The sequence below is a fragment of the Acomys russatus genome, chromosome 3 (genome assembly GCF_903995435.1).
Source record: "Acomys russatus chromosome 3, mAcoRus1.1, whole genome shotgun sequence".
Taxonomy (NCBI): Eukaryota; Metazoa; Chordata; class Mammalia; order Rodentia; family Muridae; genus Acomys; species Acomys russatus.
Window position 1 is genome coordinate 27,983,588 of NC_067139.1, and position 18,544 is coordinate 28,002,131.

Consider the following 18,544-nt stretch of genomic DNA (forward strand, 5'->3'; position numbering starts at 1 on the left):
GAGGGTTGCTTTACTTAAGCATATAGGCAAGGAACCTAAAAATTAGCAGTTTTTCTGAATAATTTTTATACAGAATGGGAAAACTCAAATTGAAAACATTGATTATGTACAGAATAAGATCAGCTTTGCTCTCTTATAAAGGGTCTGATTCAAACAGTAGCTCTGTTCCTCATTGTGTGACTTGGAGTGAGGGAAGCTTGGAGTACCTTGAAAGTAGTGTGAGGCCAGTGGATGGTAGAACCCCACTTATATTCCCCCTTGCCTCACACTGAATGCATATTTTCTGCTAAAATTCTAAGGGACCTCACATGCAATTTCTTCATCCATTCTTCTACTATTTGTGCTTAGGGAAGGGTTCATTTTAGAGCATTTTATGTTTTCTTCCTCCAGCTCTTTCCTACTCTGGCTGGTGGTTTGGGTTTTGTTTATATCTGTCCTTGCACCTGATTCTTAGAAGTTTGTAGACAAGCCTCCTGGTAGAACTATTGGGAAAAGACAGGAGGAAGTTGTTGAAGATGGAGGCCTCTGTGAAATATTTATTGCCCATAATTACGTAGTAGCTAGTTGCCTGGTTTCTTGTTTATGCTTATCTCAGTTTAGTGATGGCTCAGGAGGAACAGTAGGTCTTCTATTATTAACTGACATTAGATGTGGACTCCATCTAGCATTGCATCATGTGGGAACACTAGTTGTGTAGAGTAGGGGACATGTGAATCTGGGGACAAGTTCTAATTGGAGAATCTGTTGTTTTTGTGTGGAGTCCTGGGAAGACAGGAGTAAAGCTGCCAATCTAATAGCTTAACCTTTTCACATTTGTCTGAAGTGTCAAGCGTGACACAACAGGAGACCATTTCTTACCCATTATCTAGATAGAATTCATAGTAGTCTCCCATTCCATTTTTATTTGTGTGTTGGTAATTTTATGCTTTGCTGTTCTGGTTGTCTGGCTGAACTGGCTGCATCCACTGGCTTTCCCCTATCATTTAGTCCTTACTGGATGTGTCAAGTATGTTTTCATGTGAGCAGTGCTAAATAATAATGAGTATATGTGTTGTCTCTTTGTGTCCATATCCTAAAGAATCCTGTCAATATAATACTTTGAAACTTAATCTCCTTTCTTTCATGATGAATTTTGCTACACACATACACACACACACACACACACACACACACATACACACACACACACACATACACACACACACACAATTTAACCATAACCAAAATTACAGTTGGGTAGACTAGTTTTTTCTTGGGTGGGTGGGTGTGACTTTATCATAAATTTTATTCCTGAGTCTTTCTCTCTTGCTAAAGAATTGAACTGGAGCTGGTCACTGCACTGTACTTAATATTTCCAATGGCCTTTGAAAATATATTTGTATATTCTAGTGACTGGGTATTCTATCCATATCTGTATCAGTGTGCCAGTGTACTGCATATCAAAAGGGTATTTTGACCATATATGCAATTTTTAAAAATAAAGATTTGCAGTCAAAAGACATTGAAACAAATAGGTGAGATTAGGATATACTCAACATGGCATAATACATTCTGCTGCTTCACTTAGTGACTACTACTTCTAGATATTCGAGGTGGGCATTTCCATCCTTTTGTCCACAGGAGTACATCCCGGGTACTTTGTATGGTTCAGTACTGCAGATCTAGAGAGCCATTGTCCATTGAGATCTGAGGCAAGACTGGCTACAAGCTAAACTAGTGGCCCTATAGGATTTCCAATTTGCCTCTAAGATGTGGTTCTGATGTTTCTGCGTGTAGCTTTTATTGGTTGATTTTGTTGCATCTAGTAAACATTTACCTTTTAGTTATTTTTTAAAAAAAAATCAGCTAGTTGGATTTTTGGATAATTGTCTCATCTTTCAAATTTTGTAGCCTTCAGGGACAGATGTTTAGAACGTACTTTAGTCAGGTCTGAGGCTGAGATTAGAGGATCACTCATTCAGGCCAGATTGGGTTGTATATGGAGACCCCATCCCTGTACCCAAACCATCTTTGTCCTTATTCCCCTCCTCCTCCCCAACCCCAGCATACATGCATGCCTTGAGTTTCCTACTGCTAATTGTTTCCTCATTAGGTTTTTGACTCATAGAATGAGCCTTAATTTTTCTTCATTCCTTCAAATGGTTGTATGTGCTTGTAAGTTTTCTTCTGTCCTCATCATCTATTGGACAGGATTAGAGGAAAAGTGCTGCTCCTGATGTAATGTGTTTAAGTGTTTGTCCCTTTTCTCACCTGTAGGGCTCCTTGGTAATGACCAGTCTAAGGCATTAGGACCAGCCTCAGAGCAGTCAGAGAATGAGAAGGACGATGCATCCCAAGTGTCCTCTGCTAGCAACGATGTTAGCTCTTCAGATTTTGAAGAAGGGCCGGCGAGGAAAAGGTTAGTACCCAAGGTTAAAGGTGTACTAGTGAATTCATCACAAAGTAGGGGCTACAAATTCAGTTGCTAATCTTTGTCAAAATGGGAACAAGTGTAACCATACCCACACAATCTCCTGGTTTTTACAGAAGAGTCAGAACTAAGGCTTTCTAAGTATTTCTCAGGAGCAATCAAAAACAAAGAAATGAAAAGTTGTGCAATGGATGAAATGTGTATTTTCCCCAAACAATTAGCAAGACTGTGACACTCATGAATATCACAAATATGAGTTAAATAGTCAAGTTTATTCTTATTAGCAGAAGCTGTATGTTAAATGTATATTCATCATTTCTGAAGAGAGATTCTTCCTCATCGGTATTATTTATTGAAAGATATTATTCTTGCCATGAGACTAGGATTCCTCTACATAATTTAAGATAGTTAAGTAAGATAGGATGCTATATCTCTTTCAAGACTAAGTCACGTTACATAACGGTCCCTGTCTGGATCTTTTAAAAATCTCTTTGCATAGGCCGGGGGCGGGGGGTGGTAGATGGTTCAGAGGTTAAAGAGCACTGACTGTTCTTCTAAAGGTCCTGAGTTCAATTCCCAGCAACCACATGGTTGCTCTCAACTATCTATATGCCCTCTTCTGGTGTGCAGGTGTACATGCAGGCAGAGTACTATATATATAATAAATTAGTAAATAAATCGTAAAAGAAAAAATCCTTTTGCCATTATCTACCCAATTTCATGTCTTATTGTCCACCCCATTTAAAATTTACCTTTCAGTTTGCATTTGATAATTTACTGTATTATTATTTTTATGACTATAATTAAGGGTAAGGAAGTTAAGCTTAATATTTGTGGAGCCTGAAAATTGAGATGCATAGCTCAACTTCTTAATTTTCCTTCCTCCTTCCTGGTGTCTAATAGCATTTGATCTCCATTAATAACTTGTAATTCTTACCATTGGCTGTGACTTCCCACCACTGTTTTAAGTTGCTATTTGATTTGTTAGTATAATGAGCATACACATCAGAGGAGTCTGACAGTACACTGGGCTTGTACATTTTAGAAAACAATTGAGGTTTCCGTTATGATCCTGTTACTGTAATCCATAAGGAGCCTCTTTCCCTATTTGTAAAGGGAACCATCACCAGATTTGAAGGCTGAAAAGTCTCTTCAGTAAATACATTGGAAAGATGATAGTATCTGTGCCTTGTAGCACAGATGTGGTACCCACGTCTCTGCCATCAGTCTTCACCTCCGTTTGGAGAACACATTCACTACTGTGTGACTGACCATGCACCCCCTCCCCAGTGTCAGTAGGTCTGCTGGTGACTTTTTCTGTTTCATATATTATACACCTAGCTAAGTGCAAAGTAGTCATTAATCTGAATTTATAGTATGGATAGCAGAAAAGGGAAGAGTTAAAAGTTTATTTAATCATTGCAAATCTGCTTTTTCTATTGTGTTAGATACCTTTCTACTAACTTAAGAATTTATTGTAGAGTGCTAGAGATGGTTCAGTAGTAAAGACTACTTACTGTTCTTGGAGAAAACCTGGGTTCGATTCTCAGCAGCTACATGGTGGGGCATAGCAGCTTGTAATTCCAGTGGAGAAACATTCAAATGGTTTTTTCTTTTCTTTCTTTTTTTTTTTTTTAAATTAAAGCAAAATGTTTCAGTGCAGCAAAAGAAAATACAACAGCAAAAGTAGAACTCAGCATCTTTTCCAGCCAACAGTCAAATTCTACTGAGTATGTGCGTTACTTGTGGTTAGATAGGTCATGCCTGGTTTTCACTACTTTTTAAAAAAGATTTTATAGTTTTTAATTACATGTGTGCTTGTGTGTCTCTGTGTGTGTGGGTGTGTGCACACGAGTGGAGGTACTTGGAAAGGCCAGGGTTCCTGGATCCCTCTGGAGCTGGGGCCATCTGATGTTGGCGTTGTGAATCAAACATGGGTCTTTCCAAAGAGCAGTACATTGTGTACTGGAAAAACCTGTTCTAGTGGCTCAGCCTTAGCACACACCTTTAATCAAAGAGCTTTCTATAAATAGGATTAAATAAAGTCAACCATAGCTCAAGAGGCAGAACAAGCAACCAGTTGGCAGGAAGAGTTTATGGGGGGCGGGGGACACAATAGAGAGATGCATAGGAAGTATAACATCCAACTGTAAGGGTTTTTAAGATAGGGTGGAAAAGGAGAAGGAGCCTTTTCCTTTTGGTCATCTGCTGAGTAGGAAGGTTAGCTGGGTACTTCATCTGCCTCTCTGAGCTCCTAGGCAGTCACCCTAGTATCTGGTTCCGGAATCTTAATTGGTAAAAACCAAACGTTTGGGATTTTGTTTAGAAACTACCATTTATTTAGCATCAGTGCTAGTTTTTGATGCTGCTTTGAGATTTACTCAGAACTGGTAGTTTTGTTAAGGCATGCATATCATGGTAATGTCACAGGGTAATTTAGGAGGTTTGACATAAGCATATTTTTCATAGCTTACAATTTGAAGAAATCCTTTGCTTTGGTTCTGTTTCATATTAGTGACTTAGATTTGAACTTTATAAAAAGGCAAATTACATGACTTGGATTTGAAATTTCTGCAGATTGCTCAGTGAAGTATTTAGAGTCCATTTGCATCATTGTATTTGATATTTAGGACTTTTAGGACACAAAATACTTAATCCTAAAAGCCCAGGTTCATGATTTATATCTTTGCTTTGAAGTTAATCCCACTTCTAGGATGCTCTGAGGTGGTCATTGATAGCTGTTCTTTTACCACTTAGTTGCTCTCACTGTGGTATGGTCAGAGTTATTATTTCTGTTTTGTATGTCACCTGGGAGAAGTAGAGGACAGTGAGGTCATGTTGCTGATGTCCTCATCCTGGAGTGAAGATGTCTTATGTTCTGACCTTATCTGGGCTTACTTTCCACTTTTTGTTGTGATACTTCTCACATGCTTTTAAAAAAATCTTTTGGTTAAAATGACCTTATGCTCACATAGTGTTCTCCTCTAGAAACCATGTTAAGCTGTGTTTGCTCAGTATAATTGTGCCAAGGTTGTTCTATGACATATTTAGAAGGCTGAAAATAGTAGAATTTATAGCTATACATGACCCTGTATCTTTCTCATGTCAAATTCCTTCAAACCTTATATTGAGAGTGGGTTAGAGATTAAAGCCCCAAATATTTCTTTTATTCTGCCTATTAAGGATATCATTCAAGTAGACCTGGAGTTTTTTTTTTTTTGTTTGTTTGTTTTGTTTTTTTTTTTCTTGTTTTGGTACTGTCTTCCAAATGAAGAAGGGAAGTGGTTAAGGCACTTGTTATACCTAAGGGCTGGTGTGGGCTATTTATTTATTTGGCGAGGCAGTTAAGGCTGTGATCCTGTGTGTAGCCTCTCCTATGCTGTACTTACAGGTATGTGTTCTTATTTTTGACTGGCCATCACTTTTATCTGGGCTATTGTGGTGGGTGATATTTCTAATGCACATCAGGGTTTTCTGTTCAAGTTTTTAAGTTGGAAAACCTAGATGATGACCGTGCCTATACCATTCATTCCCTTAAGCTGTGTATCTGATTTAATTCAGTTGCTCTTATAGAGGAAACAACTTTTAAAGTATCTTACTGCTTGTAGAAATGAGAACTAACAGATATTTAGGTCAATCCTGTGCATAGTGGTTGTGAGAATAACATTTTTGAGTTGTTGTTGTTAGGATAAAGATGTGTCAAATGACTCAGCTAAGTTTTGAAGAGAATAAAGGGGTATGGTACATATTATATGTCTAATATCACTACCATAAATAACTTCAGTGGCACCTGAATCTTTAGGGTCACTGGAGAGAGTTTTGTTTTGCACAATGTGATACATGTTTTTCACTATTCCTGGTGGTACAATCTGTAGGCCTAGGGAAAATGTGAGCTTTTCTCCCTCCTTTGAGGTGAACTGAGGTCATGGGAAGGGATCCTATGATGAACAATAGTGATTTTCTGTACTGAGCTTAGTGTGTGCCTTCAGGCAGCAGAAGTAGGGGCAGTTATACTTTATAAAGGCAGGTGCTGATTAACAGGTTCTGTGGAGAGGATTCATACTTTAGTTATCTTTCAACACGGGTAGAGGCCTCTATATAGTTCAGAATGCTCAAATCCCTGACTGAAGATAGTCTTCCAAAGGAAGTCATGCCTTTGCTATATATAACATGCTTTTCAAAACCATTGCAAATGTAATCGGAGAAAACTAGATAAAAGTGTAGGGTATAGAACACACCAAATGTTTTTTTAGATTATTCAGTTCAAACTGACTTCTCATGTGATGATTCCTGGGTATGTGGGAAGCCATGACTGAATCATATTACCTTCTTGATATAAATACTTCTGAGTGATTGAGTCTGCAGTACTATTGTTACTATTTTTCTGAAGTATATTTTGTTATAAAACACTTCATTGCCTTGTCTTTAGGTTTGGAAGGGAAAGTGAGCACCAAATACAGGGAGTGCTGCTTCACAGCATGCAGGGTTAAACTTCCACACATTTTTAAGAACTATAATTTAAGTCCTGAAGTGAATCATTTTCTAGCATCTCTTTGCCAAAACATTGGTGATATTGTGTAAGAAGGTTAACTTAATGTCTCCCCTAAAACTACCCAACCACCCAACAAATATATTTATTTTAAACATTTGATTTCCCCTTTATACTTCAGTTAACCAGGATATTACAAATTCTGTTACAAAACTGAAGGATACATCATTTGTCAATTGTCTCCTGTGGGCTTATAGTTGTTACATGCAGGCAGAAGGTGTATCTATATTATCTTAGCTAAAAACATACATTCTTTATGTGTGTGAAGCCCCATCCATCAACTTATCATGTAGCTTTTCAACATTAATATATTGTCTCATAAGTAACAACAAAGCATATGAATATTAGAAATGCTTATGTCTTTCAAGTTATAAAACAGAGTCTAAACTAGGCTTTACATTGACAAGATGGTATGGTGCTAATTAATAAAACTGCCATAATTCTCTTGAACTATCTTCAATATTTTATTTATTTGCTTTTGGTAGCATCCAGTAAGCTCTTATTAATCAGAGTGCCCTCACTGGATGAATGCCCTCTGTCCAGACTCGGAGTGGTATATAGGTAGGAAGTCTATCCTGTGAAGAAGGACTGGATGGAACGTTAGTATGCATGCCTTTATAACTGTAAAACTTTGGGGCGCCTTTCTCTCTTTAGGGGGAGGGCCTGTACAAGTGAAAGAGCAGGAGGCTGTTTCATTCTTTCTTTTTTTTTTCTTTTTTTTTTTTTTTTTTTTTTTTTTTTTATTTTTAAAGATTTATTTATTATTTATACAGTATTCTGCCCACACGTGTGCCTGCCCACCACAAGAAGACACCAGATCTCATTACAGGTGGTTGTAAGCCACCATGTGGTTGCTGGGAATTGAACTCGGGACCTTTGGAAGAGCAGCCAGTGCTCTTAACCTCTGAGCCATTTCTTCTTGGCAAGTTGGTTTTCCTGCTTTTCAATGTGGGCTTTTTCAGCATGTGTAAGCACCAGTAGGCCCAGTAGTCACCTCTAAAGATCAGAAGACAAGCTTAGCAAAAATCAGGAGCTTCTATGTATTGGGACTTTGCTTGTGTAGCTGGAAGTTTGGAGTTTACTTGTTGTGACCCTTGTAATCCTTGGGTAGGCTTAGGCTGATATTCACTAAGTGTTTCTTTGTGCTTCTCTGACAGCGGCATTCTTTTGTTGCCTTTTGTGTAGGGGTCACCTCAAGCCAGGTCCAGCTCCCTATCCTCAGTAAGCAAACTGAAAGAGCCAAATTAATGCTGGGAAGTAGAAAAAGATGAGACAACACTGGGAAGAGCTACTAAGAAAATCAATCCCCCATCCTCTCTTCCTAATGCTGTTGTGGTTATATCCAATCAAAATACTTCCTTGCTTCTTCATAACTGTAATTTTGCTGGCATAATACATTGTAATGTACATACCTGAACCCTTTGGGTTGAGAACAGCTGATCTAAGAGGCTCCTCTAAAATGAGGTTATAGTTTAAATTGAGGGCCCATCAGTTAAAACAGTCCTGGTTAGAGTGTGGTCCTTCCTTCTATTAGCACATCATTGACTGTGCCTCAGGCTCATCCTCTGAGAAGGTCTCACAGACATTTACAGTGCAGTGACTGCATTCTACCAGGATTGGAAGAGGCTGAAGACAGCTGCGCTTCTTCCTTCAGCCTAAGCTTTTGAGGTTTGTGGGAGATGAAATCAGATGGTACAACATTCTTTGCTCCGGGTAGCCTCAGAATCTACACAATACACTGAGTTAGAAAATTAACTGTATTTTTCAAGCAGAGTGGTGTGTTTCATATCCATGGGTACTCTCCCTAGGACATGAATCAGGACAACTGCTGCTACAAGCTGGGCAGGTCAGTCTTGAACAACAGAAGACAAAGAACTATTGGAATACTGTTATCAGTCTTTATTTCCATCCAGGCCAAGATGCTCGTAAAGACAGTACAGTAGTAGTTGAATGAATATATAACACAACTTTCTTTATCTGCAGGAGGGAACAGATCCTCTCTTCTCTATCTTAGAAAATGTGATCTAGTTGGGGGCAGTGGCACATGGCTGTAATCTCATCACTCTGGGAGGCAGAGGTAGGCCCCTGGTTTACAAAGCAAGTAAGTCCAGGTCAAGGCTATATAGAAAACCCCTGTCTTGAACCACCCTCCCCCCCCCCCCCCCCAAAGAAAGAAAAAGTGATATGTCCAGCTATCTGTTTTTATTTTTTAAAATTATTGCTGATATGGACAGCATATTAGACAACTCTGACTTTTAGTTTCCTCTCACCTTAAGTGGGTGCCAGGGAAACAACTCAGGCTGTTAGACTTGTGGGATAAGTGCTGTTACCTTCTGAGGTATCTTTGCATCTTTAAATTTCTTTTTAGAATTTTAAATTATTTGTGTATATTGGGATAAGCAACAGAGTATATAGGTAGTAGATTAGAGGACAGTTTTTTTCTTTTATTAGAGATTGGACTCCAGCATTAGATGTGCCCAACATGTTGTAGGACCATAGATTTAATTCTGAATTTCTCCTACCATAGCCTCCTAAATTAGCAAGGATTACAGATGGGCACAATCAAAGCCCAGCTTTAATTCCCGGCCATCCATCCCTGTCTGTCCCCCCCTCCCCCCACTCCTTCGTGGGTTTTTCAAGACAGAGTTTCTCTGTGTAGCCTTGGCTGGCCTGCACTCGCTTTGTAGACCAGGTTACAGTGATCCGCCTGCCTCTGCCTCCTTGAATGTTGGGGTTAAATGTGTGCACCACCACCACCAGATACTTTTCCATTTTTAAGCATGTATTTATGTGTTTTGAAATGTGTGGTCACATGGTGGCATAACCATGTATTCCCAGCACTCGAGGGGCTAAGGAAGAAGGGTCTAGAGTTTGTGGCCATCCTGGGATATATTGTAACCTAGGTGAGCAGCTTTCTTTGTGTGTTGTGTGTGTGTGTGTGTGTGTGTGTGTGTGAGAGAGAGAGAGAGAGAGAGAGACTGGGTTTTTTTGTTGTTGTTGTTGTTGTTGTTAGAAATTCTTTCTCATAAATGTAGGGCTTTGTTTAGAGATGCCTCCACAGATTATCAGAATGTCATTTTGTAGGCAGATCTTAAACATGGGGTGGTGGGGGGATACCAGTTAACATTAATGGTTTTTACTTGGTCATTAGTTATTGCCAATAACAAATCCTTAGGCACTTAAGTGAGTGCATATTCAATCCTATAATTTTCCTAAAGTTACTTTTTATTTAAAGAAAACCATTAGAACTTCTAAAGCAATGTTATTATTGAAATCATTTCCTTTTTCTAACATCAAAGATCAGATTGCAGGGATATCAATTCCACCTCCGATGCAAATCAGGGTCTAGCATGCTTTGTGGTTTCCATGGAAACTGCTGGGTACCAGTTTCTTCTTCTTCTTTTTTTTTTTTTTTAATGCTTCTTTTAAATATAAACTGATGCCTCACATCTTTGCCCTTATTTATATACCCCCAACAGGTAAATTGAAACACTACCTTGACATCTCTGAATAGATTGGCCATCCTGGAACATTTTATTTTTCTATGCTGGAATTTAGATTGGATAGATTCACATTCAGATGAAAGACAGTAGATGTAGATTTGTAAGGTTTTGGAGTTACCAGGATTGTGAAGGAGGTGATAGCTGTGCTACTTGTGAATCACATGGGTGTGTATATGTAGGGGTTGCTAGACATGCCTTTTTGTGCTTGCAGAATGCTCTGTAGTGTTTGTGCCTCACATGGCTGCTAAGCTCAATTAATAGCAATGCAAGTGTTCAGACTGAGATGGTGAGCACATGCTCTCCTCTGTTTCCCTCCCCCAACCACGGAAGGCAGCAACTGGCATGACTTGTTCCCAATAGGGTTTGTTTCGTTTCTGTAATTTAAAATTCAAAGAGGGAGGGCGGTAGGCCCCTCTCCCCACCATATTTATAACTACAAAACAACATGGTTTTCTGCTTTGCTTTAGGCTCAGTGGCTTTGTTTTTCAGAGTAGAATTTTCATACATTTCGTAGTACATTTGCCTCCTAATAGTTTAAAGCTCATTTCACAGGGTTAGTTTAAATCTGTATCACCAGCAAAAGGAGAGGTATGGTCATGGCTGTGTCTCCTTGATGCCCAGGCTTTCAGAGTTTGGCTCTTAACTTTTGAGCCCCATGGGACAGGCAATCTTTGTTTATCTATCTTCAGTGCCTGGTAAGAGTATGTAGTGTGTGATGAACATTTTGTATTTTGAGAGTATAAAAAATTTAAAAGCAGCATGGTAGCACACACCTTTAATCCTAGCACTTGGAAGTTAGAGGCAGGTGGATCCCAGGCTTCAAGGTCGACCTGGTCTGCACAGAGAAAGCCTTTTTGGAAAAGCAAACAAACAGAACAAAACAAACAACCCCTAAATAGTAGTTAAATAAAATGCAAAAAGGGAAATGTTTGTAAAGGAGCCATATTATTTATTACGGAAGTACGGGATCATAGTAAAACCATTCTGCAAGTCCAGGGCTATTACGCAGAGAAACCCTGTCTTGGTAGGGGATGGGGCTGACAGGACAGTTGAGATCTTGTCAGTCTATCACATTAGAGGTGTATGTGCAATTTTACCTGTTCTTTTGTGTGTAGTGAGGTGCTGTCCTTTCTTCTGTGCACCCCCCCCCCCCCCCCGCCCCACTTCTCACTTTCTGTTGACACTGTATTCTCCCATGTTAAAACATTATAGCTCTCTATATAGACACCAAGATGGACCTTGTACATTTAATTTTACTTGTAGAGTACATCTGACTGGGCCATAACATAATAAATAATAACAAATCCTTTCTCTCTCCTCCAGTTTTATAGCAGAGTCTATCCGCCTTAAAGTAAATGATGAGGCTAGAGGCTTGCCCACAGCCATCTTTAGTGATGCCAAGAGAACTTGCCATCTTGTCTCAGTGGTCCCATTGGTCTTCCTGTCACACTAACTTGAGATGGACTTCAATTTTCTTGTTTCTTTATTCTTTTACTTTTCCCCTTTTTCCATAGATCCTGCTTTTCATGATAAAAAGATATTTTAAAATTTGGACAGGTGCCCTGTCAATCAGCCTGCCTGGCTGCCCTCTCTTCCCTCCTTTCTGCTTCCTGAAACTGTCCTCAGACCTGCAGTGGTTCTTCTGCTCCATTTGCCTTTGCAGGGCTGGAATTAAAGGTGTACTTGTATTTCGAATTTGTTTGTTATTGAGACAGTGTCTCTTTGCAGCCCTGGCTTTCTTGAAACTCTAACTGGGTAGACCTGGCTGTCCTTGAACTCAAGAGTTTGCCTGCTTCTTCTGGAATTAAAGGTCTCTGTATCACTACTTCCCAGCTTGTACCTTTAGTTTCCTAGTCTTTATTGTGTCCACAATTTACAAAGTTCACCTCTACTCACTTTGATTTGTTGACATTGGTTTAGCTTTAGCTTAGGGTGGCCTTAAATTCACATTCCCTTCCAAATAGGTATGGGCCACCCATACCCAACTTGTGTTCTGCCCTTTTCTTCTTTTTAGTTTTCCCTGGCTGGCCTCAAACTCACTATGTAGCAAAGGCTTACCTTAGAGTCATGATTCTTCCTTGCGTGAGTGGGATTATAGATGTGGTGCTACTTCACCAGCCACTGGCTGGTGCCTGCAGCCTTATCACTTGAGAGGCTGAGAGGGGAGTATCAAGAATCTGAAGCTTATTTGAGCTTTAGGCAGAGAGACCTCAATGCATTAAAAACTATTAAGCAAAGTGTTTGAGATTCATCTTTTAAGCCTTTTACTTAAAAATGTATATGGGTTTTTGCTTCTGTTAGGCCTGTGCATCCTGTGTGTGTGCTTAGTTCTCACAGAGACTAGAGCAGGATAGCAGATCTCCTAGAAATGGATTTAAAGACAGAGAGGAGCTGATATGTGGGTCCTCTAGAACAACAATTAGTGCTCTTAACTGCAACAAGAATATCTTTCAGAGAAACTACTGCTAAAATCACTTCCCTTAAGAATATATATCCTAATTCTTCCTCCCTTTTCCTTCTAAGTCCTAATGAAAAACCAAAGTATACTTTATTGCCAAGTTCATTGGGTTTACTTACATAGCATGGATGATAGGTTGCTTATGTGAGCATGGATGGCTTCTGCACAAGCACAAAGATAGCCCTCCTCTCCAGCTTCCCCTGGCCCATGCTCTCTAGCACCCCTCTGAGCCTCCACTCAAAGGCCAGTGCATTGAGCACAAAATTGCATAGATAATGTTAGAGGGAAATGGCAACAACCCCAGGGCCTATACTAATGATAGCTGTTTGGTTTGGAGAATAATACCATACAATATAAGCAACTTAAGAGTGAGGAAGAACATTTAGGTGGATAGGAAAAGTAACCTGTTATATTTACACAGCATAGTGAAATAGTTGTGGTTGTTAACAATTCATTTAATGTTTTTAGAGTGAATATCTTCTTTAAAAAATTTATAGGGGGCCAAAGAGATGGCATGGATGTTAAGAGTGCTGTTCTTCCAGGGAACCCAAGTTTGGTTCCCAGAGGTCTTCAACTACCTGTAACTACAGCAGTAGGTAATCTGATGCCCACTTCTGGATTCTGGGTGCTTCCCTCCCCATAAATGAAATAAAAACTTAAGATTTGAAAATCAGCTGTGGCTGAATATATTTGTAATCTTAGCACTTGAGAGGGGGAGGCCAGATGATTAAAACTAGGCCAGTCTGAGTGATGCTTGACTGTGTTTAAAAAGAAATAATTATAAGAGATTTAGAGTGTGATAGATAATCAGTTATCTTGATCTGTTTCTATATGCACACTGAAATGCTGATGTCTCTTACCTATACATTTATATAAAAACTCAATTAAATAAAAACCTATAAATTGGAATCTTGAGAATGTAACCTCAGGAGCTGTTAACCTTTTCTTTAGGATCATTGATTCAGAACTGTGTTAGTCAGTTCTGTGGGGTTTTTTGTTGTTTTTGTGGTTGTTGTTTGGTTGGTTTTTTGTTTTGCTTTTGTTGTTGGTGTGTGTGGGGTGGGGAGGGAGGTGTTAGGTCAGGTAAGTGAACTAGGTCCACTGTCCAATGCCTATATACCTTTGCTAAGCCAACTAGGCTATACAGTTTTTGAGTCCTAATCACACTATAAAGAGTGGAGCACAGGACCTAGTCTGTCATTAACAACTTAATCTAAGCAGGCATTGTAGATCACCTTTGAGTTTTCTCATTCTAGGTCCCCACAGATTATAGAGCATTGTGCTTTTCTTGTGCTTCTTTTGTTGTATACTTAGTATTCATGGATTATATTTTTGCTGGCAAGAATACAGTATACATCAGATTTCATAGCCTTGAGTTTTCCCATAGTCTCAGCCATTGAGCGTGTGTGTGTTTGCATGGTGATGGTAGAATGGATTGAGAGTGGGTGTCAGGATACTTACTCTTTATAGCCTTCATCACAGGTTGCCTTATTTTATTTCCCTTGGATAAATCTACCCATAAAACAAACACACCTACATACACTTGGCTTCTCTTTCTGCTGTATTCATAGTGTTTCTGCTTTTCACAAAACAAGTTTGTTTCTTATTTCAGGAGGGATGACACTGAATAAATAACACTGTAGCTGTATTCAGCACACAGAATTCATGCTTCTAGTCCTGCATGCTCTTAAAGGCAGCCCCACAAAGCCATCATTTCACAGTGACCTGGCTTCTGGCTTTTAAATTCTCTGTCTGTAGTGCTGTAAGGGGTGAGGTGTCTTTTCTTTGAAGAGTGAGTGCATAAAAATGGTGAAGGAGCAGTTCCCTTGAGGACTTGCTAGGAAGAAATACTTTCAGAATTTTATTCTACAAGCAGGTAGGGTCAACATGGATGTGCCATTCAACAGCTATGAAGTGTTGTTACCATTGTCAAGACAACAGCATTTTCCCTGCCTTGTGCAGAACTGGAAATGAACCCAATTCATTTGTCTGTAAGGGTTCTAGACTTTCATGCTATGATTTCTTGAACTGTTAATTTGCCTATTTTGATAGGTATTTAGTGTTTTTTCCAATAGTATTCTGTTGCAGCTTAGTGTTCTAAATAAGTCATTATGAATATTTATTATTCAGCTTCTGTCAGGAGGCTACAGGAAGATTGAGGTACACAGCCATGTCTCTCATCCTTTAGATTGCGCTCTCTCTCTCTCTCTCTCTCTCTCTCTCTCTCTATCTCTCTCTCTCTCTCTCTCACACACACACACACACACACACACACACACACACACACACACACACACACACACACACTTTTTGGACTTTTTTTAGATTTTCCAGATGGGGCTTCTCTGTGTAGCCTTGGCTGTCCCGTCCTGGACTTTATGGACCGAGATGGCCTCTAGGTGGTTTTATATTTAATGAAAACATTTTTTTTTGGGGGGGGGGAGGTCTTTCCAGTGTTGTTACTGTTCTCTTGGGACTTTAGGCTTCAAGCCACTGGCCTGCCTGCTTACTTTTTTATTTCTGTAAGTTCTTCTTGGTTAATGTACAGATACACATTCAGTGTGTTTTTTAGTGTTCACTGTTTGCTGTGGTGATAACGCTCTCACTCCCCACCCCTGTTTTGTGCATATGGGTTTGTGGAGTGTGTGTAGGTTGGAGATAAACGTGATTGGCTCTTGCCTTCCTAAGACACAGGCTCTTGTTGTTGATATTGCTCTGGGGTTAGAGACATTTGCTATTATTATTATGTCCAGCTTTTTACATCTGTTCTAGGGTTGTGGGGATCAGGAACAGGGTGTGGGGAAGAAAAGAGTGGTGACAGAGCCCCCACAGAATCCTGAGAATCAGACTCTAGAGAGCAGACTCAAGGTGCAAATCTAACTTTATTATTCAGTGTAAAAGCCTTTAAACAGTTGAAGGGCCAACCAGACTACCCCATGCTAGCCTCAAGAAACTCCAATAACAATCAATCAGGTTGCTATATGGGGTGTGTGTTGGGGGGGGGGTATCAGAAACAAGCTTTAAAAAGAGGGAAGCAGTCACTGCCCTAGGGGATTCATTTTCAGACTTCGCTGATGTTCTAGGAGTCCCTAGTAGAGCAACATTGTGTGCAGTGGATCAGGATTTTCGAGGGGTCTTAGGGAGACGCTGACACTCACTTGCCATTCCATTCTCTGTGGGCCCCATAAGGCTTATCCCGACAGTCCCCACATAGGCACCAGAACTAGGGTCCTTTCAGCTTTCACACAAGTGCTTTTCCCATTGATGTGGCTGTTACTTACTGAAACATTAGTTAGTGACTACTTCTCCCCTAGCTGGGGTTTATCTTTTTAGTAGATGGTTACTTGTTTCCTTTGCATGCATATAGAAGTGTGTGTGTATGAGAAGAAGGAACTGTGCTGGTACATGTTATTCTGTCCAAAATAATAATCTACAAATTCTTTTAGATTACTTATATAATTCACCTTTTAAAAAAAAGAAGATTTATTATTATGCATACAGTGTTCTGTCTGCATGTACACCTGCATGCCAGAAGAGGGCACCAGATCTCATCATTATAGATGGTTGTGAGCCACCATGTGGTTGCTGGGAATTAAACTCAGGACTGTTGGAAAATAAGAATTTCCTAGAAACTCACTCTGAAGACCAGGTTGTCCTTGAACTCAGACATCTTCCTGTCTCTTGGATTAATTTTATAACTTATCAAAAACTATATATACTCTTTAAGGCTGTTAGATTAACATATTAAAAGGGATTGCAGTTCTGAGTTTCAGCAGTGGTTGCGGAGCCTTGCATGTGTAGACAAAAATGTTTATCCCCACATGCATGTATGCATGCACATAGATAGCTGAGTACAGCTTATGAGGCTCCATTCTCTTCATTGTGTGGCTTCTAGAAGTCAAAGTCCTGCAAGAAACACCTTTTTAAAAAAAAAAAAAGTCATTTTTGGTTTACTGAGACCGGGTTTCTTTGGGTAGCCTTGACTGCCCTGGATTCACTCTGTAGACCAGGCTGGCCTCAAACTCACAGAGATCCGCCTGCCTCTGCCCCCCAAGTGCTGGGGTTAAAGGTGCACGCCACCATGCCCGGTCTGGAAACACCTTTATTTGTTGAGCTATCTTGATTACTGGCTTCTTTTGTATATTTTTCAGCCCTTTACAGTTCTAGGGAAATTAAGATCAGGTTTGTTTGAGATTGAAAATGAGAAAATGGCTGTCTTTCTCTCTATAGCTCTAGATTGTAGCTTCCTCTTAGGTTTCCTCAGTAAGGATTCGTGTTCTCATTTCTGTGGTGCTTCCTCTTACCTGCATGTCTTGGCCTGTTGTCTTTCTGGTTGTGTACCATTTTGCTACACATTGTGCTTCTCTATGTGCCTCTCCACTGTCACCGCTAATTTGAGAAGTGTCGTGTTAGCAGAATCATTCATTATAAGTTTCCTCAGATTCCAGGGTTACAGTCAGGTGAGGGGGAATAACTAACTATATCTTAGGATGCTTCTGCATGAAGTTCCCTGTCATGATAGTACTGATTTCACATTCAATTATAATGATTTCAAGGTTTCTCCCTCTTAGGTGACACGATTCCTTAGAGGAAAGTAGGATTTTCTTTTGTTTCTTATCAAAAGGAGGTTGTTTTTTGTTGTTTGTTTTGTTTTCTGTGTATTTTGTGTTTTGTTTTCCTTTTCTTTCTTTTCTCTTTTTCTTTTTTTTTTCTTTTTTTTTTTTTCCTTTCTTTTTCTTTCTTTTTTATTTAGTAATTATTCTCATTACTGTTGTGACGAAATCCGAGCAGGAAACAAGGAAGAAGGGTTGCAGTCTATCATAGTGGGGAATATAAGGTGCAGAGTTCATAGCAGTGTGAATATCTTGCAGAGGCATTGAAAGTAGAGAATATGGCTGGAAACTGGGTGGTTATATAATTCCCGAAGATTTGCCCCTCATTGCTTAATTTAGGCAAATAACATAGAGGGGTGTTGGGGCTAGAACATTATGTAATCCAAACACAACTGAGTTCTAACTTGAATGAAACAAGCACAAGAAGCGTTGGGAGAACCGAAGTTCTTCAACCCTTCCTGTCTACCTGCTGTGTAGATTGTTTAGGTAAGCAGTCTAGAACTATCCGGAAGCCAAGAGCTTCAGGAGTACATTACTTTTGAAGGACCTTTTAGAAGGCATTGTATGGGCTGGAGAAATGGCTCAGAAGTTAAGAGCACTGTCTGTTCTTATAAAGGTCCTGAGTTCAATTCCCAGCAACCACATGGTGGCTTACAGCCATCTATAATGAGATCTGGTGCCCTCTTCTGGCATGTAGACGCACACATAGGCAAAACACTATATATGTAATAAATAAAACTAAAAAAAAAAAAAATTCTAGAAGGCAGTGTAGGGAATAACATGTTAACATTACTCCTAGAAAGGCTCATTGTGGGCTCCTACATTGATTTCCCTCCAAGATGGAGCTAGCACGACAGTGGCAGCTGATTGCAAAGCTTTGCTTGGTCATTTTATGTTATTATATTATTAATTGAATTAGGCAGTATTCTATTAAATTCAGGGCTCCATGCTTAGCTCTGGAAAGCAGAGTATATGTGTCTTTGTTCATTTTCTATAGAGTTGTTTTAGACC

The 18,544-nt window shown here is 39.5% G+C and overlaps 1 protein-coding gene across 4 annotated transcripts in view; it reads left to right on the plus strand.

Annotated features, from left to right (window-relative positions):
• Positions 1-18,544, plus strand: part of Jarid2 (jumonji and AT-rich interaction domain containing 2) — a 191,518-nt gene that overhangs the window by 110,229 nt on the left and 62,745 nt on the right. For 3 of the 4 annotated variants that reach the window (XM_051170638.1, XM_051170646.1, XM_051170652.1), the window contains one exon: positions 2,257-2,398. The exons of the other annotated variant lie outside the window; for it this stretch is intronic. In XM_051170638.1, coding sequence (XP_051026595.1) covers positions 2,257-2,398 — 142 coding nt within the window. The remainder of the gene's footprint in view (positions 1-2,256; positions 2,399-18,544) is intronic. 4 annotated transcript variants of the gene reach the window in all.